The 10,062-nt window shown below is 41.5% G+C and overlaps 1 protein-coding gene across 8 annotated transcripts in view; it reads right to left on the bottom strand.

Moving 5' to 3' along the window:
* Window positions 1–836: 836 nt before the first annotated feature.
* Window positions 837–10,062, bottom strand: part of SPOP (speckle type BTB/POZ protein) — a 46,062-nt gene continuing 36,836 nt past the window's right edge. For all 8 annotated transcript variants that reach the window (XM_054014383.1, XM_054014388.1, XM_054014390.1 and 5 more), the window contains 5 exons: window positions 8,198–8,375; window positions 7,462–7,517; window positions 6,903–7,025; window positions 2,846–2,988; window positions 837–2,051 (listed from right to left, as the gene is read on the bottom strand). In XM_054014383.1, the coding sequence (XP_053870358.1) occupies window positions 1,907–2,051; window positions 2,846–2,988; window positions 6,903–7,025; window positions 7,462–7,517; window positions 8,198–8,375 (645 nt within the window). In that variant the 3' untranslated portion in view covers window positions 837–1,906. The remainder of the gene's footprint in view (window positions 2,052–2,845; window positions 2,989–6,902; window positions 7,026–7,461; window positions 7,518–8,197; window positions 8,376–10,062) is intronic.

Below are 10,062 nucleotides of genomic sequence, written 5' to 3'. Positions count from 1 at the left end.
CTACCTAAAAGAAAGTGCAGACTAAATCCCACACACACAGGTTTAGTCAGAGTTTAAGCAACAGATATATTATGGGAATTTATGAGCTAAGTGAAATATGGAAAAGGCAGTGTATATGCTGAGGACCTAGCAAACAGGGGAGGGTAGGGGGGAACACTTTCCTGCAAGTCACCATTTGATAAAAATATAGACAGCGTCAGGATTAAAAAAAAAGGAAAAAAAACAACAACCCACGAGCATTTGAGTGGAGGTTCTTTCTTTCACACAAGAGACAGAGGCTGTGAAAGGGAATCATAATAGAATCAGAAATTAGAAACAAAGTCATCTAATCCATTTCCCAGACAAAGCTAAATTGTTCTCTATAGTACATTTCATGCCCTGTCTGGACATCTTGAAGCCAGAACAGTTTCCCACCATCCTGAAGCAGTGTGCTTCAATTTAATCTCCCTGGATATCTGGGCCTAATGATGGCCCAAACAGATGGCCTCTCTCCCCCGCATTCAGCCTTTCATACTGCTGTTATAAATCAGTTGAACAACTGAGCTCCCTTCCTATTTATATCTAAATACAGACACAGGTAAGGCTAGGGATCAACTTCATTGAGTATTAAAACAAAACGTTCTCAGGTATTTTGGCAATATCTGCTAAGAGGAATAAAATGTAATTTGGCATTGCAGCTCTGTGCACAACCTCCCTTAATAAATCCCATTTGGATTCTGGGAATGGGCGTGTCAGTATATACCCCGACTGAAACTGAACCCTTGGGGAATTGGTTTTCAACTGGGAGCAGTCTAAAAATAGAGGGAACAAGACAGACAAAAAAAGATACCACACAGTACAAAATAGTAATTATTTATATTTTCAAAAAGAAAAAAAATTACCAGCTATTTTGGAACTTCTTCCCTGTAAGAAGAGTGACTAATAGAAAGGAACAGGACTGGCTCCTAGACAGTCAGCAAGTCAGGTACAAACAATTGATCAGAATCATTTAGCAACTCAGGATAGGAACCTTTGACGCAGCATTCATGTACAATAAAACTTCTCTTTTTTTTTTTTTTTTTTTTTAAAAAAGGGGAAAAAATAAAGCAGGGAAAAATGCCAAAAACATTTCCCACAATATCTAAAAACAGGTAACCATTGTCCTTGTCAGACAGCACACTTCAGATCAAGGATTTGCCGGTCCTGGAAAGCCAATGTAGATTTGCAAAGGCTGCCTTTAGTTTATTCACATCCTCCTCAGCACACAGCCTTTTGCTGTCCCTTTTCACTTCAACTTGTCATTTAGTAAAAAGTTTTTTTTTTTGCAATCAACATACAAGTGCTACTAACAGAGAAACTGATCTTCTTGTTGCTGAATGGCATTAAGGAGTTACACAAATGTCCTGTTTTTAGCACAGCTGGAAGGACTTAAATTCTTTTATATAAATACTACTGGAGCTCCCACCATGTACTTCCTCTTCGGAACCTCATTGGAAATTCTCTTCTTTTCCTACTCTCTCCAAAACTAAAATGTCCTCTTTGCTCCAGGTGTCTGACGATTTGTTCTGTGCTGTCAGACACAGAGACATTATTTCCCGCCAGTACCACTACTGGGATAGTCTGAGTGGGCCGGTGCTTAAACAGAACCCCGTAGTTATTGACTCAGCCAAGTCAAAGGGAACACACAGACGATGCAGCGACAGGGATTCGTTAGGTTGAACAGCCCCTGAGCCCCAGGCCCACCCTCCCCCCTCTCCCCAAGTTACTTGGTGCTTTTTTAAAAAGTCTGGGTGTCACGAAGCAGTCTTTCCCCCCACAACAGAGTAAAAGCTCCTCAGATTGCGCTGTCTACTTGGTGGTCAAGGTCAGAGCAGCAATGGCTGCTGCTGCTTCCAGAAAAACATGGGGTCATGTGACAGGCACGGCCTTAGGATTGCTTCAGTCGCTTACGTGGTGGTCCCAGGAAGGGACACTGTGCAGAAGCCAAAGAGCGATAGGCCTCAGCCACCAAATGAGGATGCGATACCACCATGGACTTCCACCCTGAGGTCTCCATGACATCAGAAGCATGACTAGAAAGAAAACAGAACATTAAAAATCTGGAGGTATTGATTTTGCTGGGTAAACAATATTAAAACAGATCATTTTCACATGCCCTGAGGAAGTTCTCTCTCTCTTGTTTTGTAATCTCTCTTGTTTAGTGCACATGTTGTATCACTTAGTGTATGTTCACAAGTTTTGATCCTGCTAGTCTAGCTTTTGCTTTGCACTGTCCCTTCAGCATGGTAAGATTTAATGATCCAAACATGAATGTTCCAAGGCCAGAAAGACACAGTGTATCTCTCTTTTAGTATCTCTGTAGTATATTTTAGTATCTGTATCTCTCTTCATGACAAGAGATACGATTTCTCCACATATACCACATAGCGGGGAGATAAGACAATTATCGGCTACCACCACAAAAGATTTCAGACATTGATATAGTCAATTTTACTTAGGAAAATATCTGCTATATTAATATCTGTAAATGTTAATGACTTCTCTCTCCCTCTAGTGGTATTTTACATTTTAAAAGTTCTCAACAACACAGAAATGGCGGGACAGTTCAATAATCTACAGAACTCCTCCCCTGAACTGACCCAGAGACAACTCATTAATTCATCCTTAGAAATAATGGCATTTTCTAGGATGCCAGACAAATTTTATGTTTGTATTTGGGTACTATAGACCTACAAAGGTTAAAGAAGATCACTACCCCCACCCTCTGGGTTTATTAGTCACAAGAGGACTGGAGTAAATTCAGTAGTTTGTTTTCTCCTCCATTTGTTTCATTCCTGCTCCAAGGGTGAGACTGGAGCAAACTTACTAGTTAATGAAGTCCACAGCTTGAGTTTTTAGCTGATCAGCACTGTGTAGGTCAGCCAGGATGAGAATCTCAGCTGCGTTTTCCACAGACAGGTTACTGCACAGTGCATCCTCGCACATCACCTTCAAGCGTTCCAGAGCATACTGCAAAAAAGAAGCCAATTTATGGTTACAATGGAGAAAGCCTTAATTTGATCTGCACTGAAGCTCTATTTGTGTTGCTTCTCCCTTCAGTTACAAAGACTATGCTATCATGTTGTACAGACCTTTCCACTTTATTAGTTACACACACACACACACACACACACCCCACACACACACACACACACGATCTGTATTCATAAGAGGCTTCTGACCAGCAAAAGAGTAGAGTAATTATGTGCCCACCCTGAGCAGAGGAATGGACAGGCATCATACCCACCATAACTCTTATCCCAGCCTTCTTGTGTTACAGCATTACAGGTGTCGTTGTCATGCTTAAGGATGACCTGGAACTCTCATTTTAAACTCCTATTATCTCAGATATTTCACACCACATATTGCTGAAACCTAGTGCTTTTCTTACCCTATTGTTACACATATGGTTCTTGTTCAGTGGACAAACCTATGCTATGGTAAATGCGCCATAGGTGTTCTTACGTTCCAGTTTTCACTCCATTTCTTTGCCATTAATGCTCTGCAAGTCAAGATGAAGCTTGCTTAAACACAGAGTACTACTTTTATATTAAAATGTTAGACAGAGGCCCTTTCTACCCGTTTCCTTTGATAATCCAAGTAGAAACTGAAAGTATCATAGCACATCTGAAAAGCATGGGCAAAAGCCCTACTCTAACTTGTGTTTCTCAAACAGTTTCTAGTCATCCTGTGTTGCAACAGTCTCAGTAGGGCCAGGTCAGTAGTCTGATAAGAAACGGAAAGGGAACACTAAGAAGAAGAAGAGCAGCTATCAAATCTCACACACCACTTCCTGCAGCACCTGAATCTGTACTGAAACAATCTGTAGGCACTATGATCCAGGTTTTGAAAAGCAACCAGTGATCTGGAGTGCTGAACTTGATAGCTTAGAAGGATCTGATTTTTAGAAAGTGCTGAGCATACAGTCTCTTAAAATAAGACTTTAAAAGTCTTTCAGTTGGGCACCAAAAAGTTGAGGCACTTAGAATCACAAGTCACTTTTGAAAAGCTTGGCCTGTGTGATCTGACCCTGGAGTTGATGGCTTTTGGATGAAACAAAACTGAGGTCCTGACTCATTATGAATCTCACGACGCCCTTCACAAGTATAAGGCCAGCAATCCCAGGATTCTGACCAAATTCTAACTTGCGTAGTTACATTCAGACTACATAAATTCTCCTAATACTTAAACATGGTAAGGTTTTTCTCACTTCTTCTCTTAAAATGATGAGTATGATTATTGAGTGTTGTTAAAGAGCTGCTGCTTTTCATCTGAGAGGTAACTACACTGCAGTGGTGGATACAATGATCCTTGTGCATAGTTTATAGTGTTTTTTGCAATCCTTTGGGATGAGAAGCTGTATTAATGGCAGATCCTCCATGCGCCTGACGAAGTGGGTATTCACCCACGAAAGCTTATGCTCCAATACATCTGTTAGTCTTTAAGGTGCCACAGGACTCTTTGTTGCTTTTTACAGATCCAGACTAACACGGCTACCTCTCTGATAATTAATATGTGAGAGACTGTGTATGAACTACTTCTGGACTCATAAGGACTGTTTAGTTTACCTACAGTCACTATAGTGCTGGTGTCTACCTCATTTGCGATGCTCACAGTATGAAAGGCATTGTGTAAAACTAATTTTTAGACATTCTGGTGGACTTTATTCCATTATAGTTAAGGTTAAAATCAATGGCTTCATATAAGAAAAGACATTTTTCCTTTATAAAAAACTTGGTAATAAATGGTCCTTTCAGCTTGACCCATGGCACTCACAGCAAGGACAGTTTTCTCCTGCCAAAGAATCTAAGGGAGGATGGCAAGTCTATTTAATAGTTTGACCTCTATGTGAGAAAGGGAAATATACAAATTAAGCTAGTAAATTCTAACTGAAAGAGTTTCAACTAGGGGACAAGGAGGATGTTTTGCAAGCAGTTATTCCATATTATTGTCTGTGTTAATAGAAGCTTAAAATTATTTTCTGTGTATAGTGAATACATTTCTTTCTCCACACACAATTTTCATATGGTTTTTCACTACGAATAACAGCTCCCAGTGATGTAATTGGACAAAAAGTAGACATTCTTGTATCTCAGGTACAAAGTTTTTTTCTTTCTTTCTTAATTACACTTTTGAAAAAACTGCCTAATAGCGTCCTTCCCCAAGAGACTGAAATAGTGTCTCCTGGGTTTAGAAGACGTGTTTTGTTTTGTTTTGGGTCTAATTACATATTTTCCCCCAAGAGACTGGAAGAGTTCAGAAGAAGCTGTTTCAGGTCTCTTGGGCAAATATTAGATGTTTTATATGCTTTCATGAAAGATTCTGTTTCTGCTTTTAAAAAGACACATGAGGAGTTTAAAGGGAAAAGCTATATTTAAAGGCAAGAAATTCAAATTTAAAGCCGACTCTCTGCCCTTAAAATACTTCTGCTGTTTATTTACTCTTGCCTCAGCTAAAGATGGTATCTGAGCTTTCAATCAATATTATTTAAATACAGAATAAAACACATGGCAATGGTTATACTGTGCCCGAGGATCTGCTTGTATTATTCCCCATTTTAATTCTAGTTATGCCGTTACGAAGCCCCCATATGGAGCATTTCACTTCCACATCACCAGTTTCAATTAGGCCCTGGTCAGTAGTGACAGGAAGTGGTTACTATTTGATGGCTGCATGGTGGTTTGTGTGGAACAAAGTTACATGCATCCACATCTTAAAATCCACCACGCTAATTGGCACCCACAAGAGAATCCAAGGACTGAAGAAGCATGGAGACTGAACTACGCTCTCACCCCTAGAGGTGGTCCCTCCAGGTCAGAGTTGAGGCACAATGGCAGGGCAGTGTGGAGAATCTTGCACTGCTGCTACCCGTGCTGAACCTGTTTGGTGGATAAATAGAGGACTTTAGTCTCCAGTGCTGTCAAACTGGCACCTTTCACCAGCACTAAGTTCACTTTTAAAAGCAAAAGAAAGGAAATAAAAATTCTGGTTACAGATTAAGAATTTCCACCAGTAAATAGGACTCATAGGCCAGCAACGCATCTTCTGTCCTTGGTGCTCCAAAGGGAGGTGGACAGAGGCTGGAAGGCTAGGCCACTGCAGTGCTCTTGCCAGACAAGGACTACCACCAGCCCTCTAGCCAGAATATCCCCGATACTTCCTGCATTAGCCCTGCAAAGTCACAGCAGGGTTAAGGCAAGAAGCTTCCTCCCGTGGACCCATTTCTCCTCAAACTGCAAACATCATTCTCTATCTCCCTTATGTTCAGAGCATCCCTGCTAGAAGCTGCTACTACCAACCAGCCCAGAGGGAAAAGCAAAGACTAAGACTATGATCCCTGTCTGGCAAAACAGAATGCTACTTTTGAGATTCAATGCCTTGGCCACTTAGTTCTGGTTCCACTCTGAACTTTCCTTCTACCTCATCCCCAGCTCATATGCTAGACTATGATGAACAGAGATTAACCCTGAGTTCTAGGACAGTTTTTCAAATGAGCACTTGTGACAAATATTTATGACCATCATGAATTTAATAGAACAGAGGTGCCCTATCTCCTCTCACTACTTGAACTGAGGACAGAACAGTTTGCATTAATTCCTCTTACGAGTTACATTTTGTATCTATCATTTTTCCTATGTTATATAAGACTAGGTCCAGTTAATAGGAGCAGTTCAACAGAACTGCTCAGGTGTTTGTTTCAGCAAGAAACACATGCGCATTAGTGCACGTGTGCACACATGCTCATTTAAGCTCACCCAACACTCCCTTAGTACAGTTCAAGGATCTCTGCGAAAACATCAATGCCGCAATCTCCAAGGCTCACCATGTAAAACAAGGCATATGTCATTGCCAATCCCCCGAACAACCACAAATCCCAACTGTACCTTGTCAGCAGCTGCCAGCAAATCGTCAGCCATTTTGTCGAGGTTTGGTGCCTTCCCCGTGTAAATAAAGCACATCATTTCCTTAAAAACTTCAGGTTCCACATCATTGATTTCAACCCGATTCTGTTTCAGGAGAATGAAGATTATTAAGATCCTGACACAATGCTAGAGACAGATCTCTTTACACTAGAGTTTTCTCAATTTTAAAAGTATTTATACAGAGAACTCTTAAGCAACATGTACTACTCACAAAAGCGTGTAGAGGGAGTAGAAAAGGTTCTGTTTTATTTAATAGCCTCTAATTGTCCCTATTCTACCGCACACTCTTTATCAAGCGTAACAAAGATCACAACTGTCTCATTGATATTTCTTCCTCCCTCCAGGGCAGCTAAAACACAGTCCTGTATCCAATATGAAAAAAAACCCCAAATGTTCAAAAATTTGCACTATGAGTTACATCAGCTGCTACCAGGCATTATCAAATCATCAAGGATATTAAGAATTGACCTGAGATCTATTCACCCAGCTGGGAAAGCTCCTTCTCTTTTTAGACACTTACCTTTTTACTTTCTTCCATCTCATGTTCAAACATGGCACTGAAAACTGGGGAACGTGCTGGGGGGGAGGGGGGGGGAATAAAACAAATACGATTAAAATACTAGAGAAATATAACCTTCAGCTCCTCTGGGGGAGAAGGGGTAATACCCAGTAGCTTTCCCTCCCCAATTTCCTTGGTATTAAGACAGGAAATATTACAAGATAGCAGCAGTCATAAACTCAAAATACTATTACACCTATAAAAACTCTTTTGGTGACCCAGTGTCAATGTAACTTTTAAATGTGTAACTCAGGATTCCCTGTGGCCCTTCAAACAAGGCTGAAGAGCAAATGCAGAGATCTATTGCAGTCAAATATAGTTCATGGACCTAAGCAAAGATGCTTCAGAAAAAGCTGGTAACCTCCCTCCGCAGCTGCTTTGGGTGACACAATACAGTGTCAATCACAAACATCCCTCCTCACTATTCTCATCTAGTGAGGAAGCAGGCAATTCCATTAAGGGGGAGGAGAACCCCTCCCCCATCCCCAGCAACATTATGGCAGTAAATTAGCTGCCATATTCAAAGCAGGATCTTTCACTATAGAACTATAGTTGGCAGGGATCCGAGGCACCTTTTGCTGCTATTTCCTGGAGCCTTTTCCTAAAAGCAGAAGTAACTCAGACTTATGAGAGCACTCCATCTGCCATGATGCTGCTGTCTCCCATGCTGCTAAGACCTGCACAAGTCAATACCGACCTGCCAGTATGGCTTTGTGAGCCTGGAACTCCTGGCCTGCAACACACAGACAGCAGTCTGTGAAGCGAGAATTCTCCCAGAGTCCTCCTAACTCATCCGCCAAACGGCACTCAGGTACCTTCACCATGTTCATGGTGTTCTGGCCAGAGATATTGACTGAGTCCTGTACCACACTCACCTGAAAAGAAGCAGAGTGTTAATTTGTCTACAACGGGCTTCACTTTCCAGGACATGTGAAGGGAGATTGAGAGATCAAACCCTCATCTCCCAAATGAAACACAGTGGAACTAGATATATGCTCACATTGAAGAGCCATCTATATCCGTGACAGCCTCCATCCAAGTCCTCCTCTGCTAGATCCCAAACTAAAGCCATCTCCATCCAATTTGGCAACACCCTCAATAGGACTGGAAAACAGTCCCCATCTTCTGGACACCACTCCTGACCTAGTTCTTTCCCTAGATCAACTTTTTGGAGTCTACCCCATAGATAAGCTTCTTCACAGACAATGCTACAAGCAGCCACTGAAGACAGCGATACATGGGAAAAGTCTCAGATGTACAAACATCTATAATCTAGCACTTGATCCACAGAGCTTGTAACAGGAGCAAAGAGTCTGACCAACATAAGACATATTCTGTGCATCTAATGAGTTGTCTACCCTACAGATTTTTCCACCATTGCTGCCTCTGGTTCAGCTCCAGTAGTTCAACCTCTTGCAAAGTTCAGCACCTGAAATTAGAGAGCGATTTAGCAGCAAAAGGTAATGCAGTCAGTCAGGAGATGGAGAGTGGAACACTACTTGCACAGACAGTCCAGAGAATCTCCACACTGGTGAGAAAGTGGGGTGTGAATTGAAAATGCTAGACAAGGACCATTATTCTCCTCCCCAACTGCATTCTCAACAAATTGATATCAGGGGTCAGAGTTAGAGATGAACAAAGGAGTGGGGACTTTTTAGAAAAGCTAACAAAACAGAGAAGGTGCTGCTGAGAGAGAGACAATTAAGCAATCTTCTGGTCTATACAGAACTGACCCATAACCTACTCCCCCCACCCCCACAAAAAAAACCCCAAGCCCTACATACCACTGACAACCCCCACGCAATAGTCTCTCAACACCAAGTGTTCCTAATTCCTTAGAGAGCTTCTGGATGGGAAACATTCTTGCTGAACGAAAGCACAGTTGCAAGCAGTAGCGCTCAGCACCTGTGGCCAGCCAAGAAGTGTTAGAAGAGCATATGGCACACCTGTTTATGTGGTAAGAAACTTACAGCATCAGCAAAAGCCAGCAAAAAGTTCCCTCTCAACAACTTTAAGCTTACAAATTACATTCCCTTCCCCTCCAACATCAGCAACCTATAAACTTAAGCTTCTCTGCCTGCACAACGAATATAGACGGACAGACAGAACAAATCATGAAACAGGCAACAGGAAGAAAGGTTGCCATGTGAGACCAGGAACAAATTCTCTTTTTCTCTTGGGTAATGCAGACACTTGGCTTACGGATACGAAACGACAGCTGGGCAAATAATATTTTAGTTCACTGGGCCATTCAAAAAAATTGAAAAAAAGTTTCAGTTGTGTCAAACTGAAAACAAGTTTTGGTCACCAATGTATAGAAAGGGTATAGAGAAACTGGTAAGGATCCAGAGGAAAGCAACAAAGATGATCAAAGGGACTGAATGCAAGCCATGTGAGCAAACGCTGAAGAAACTGGGTATATTTTGTTTGGAAAAGAGGAGATTAGGGGGGGAATATGATAATGGTCTTCAGATATTTGAAAGGCTGCCATAAAAAAAAAGATGGAGAAAAATTGTTCTCTTTTGCCACAGAAGGCAGGACAAGAGACAATGGGTTCAAATT

This window comes from Malaclemys terrapin, chromosome 25 (genome assembly GCF_027887155.1).
Source record: "Malaclemys terrapin pileata isolate rMalTer1 chromosome 25, rMalTer1.hap1, whole genome shotgun sequence".
NCBI lineage: Eukaryota > Metazoa > Chordata > Testudines > Emydidae > Malaclemys > Malaclemys terrapin.
This window is presented reverse-complemented; position numbering and strand designations above follow the sequence as displayed.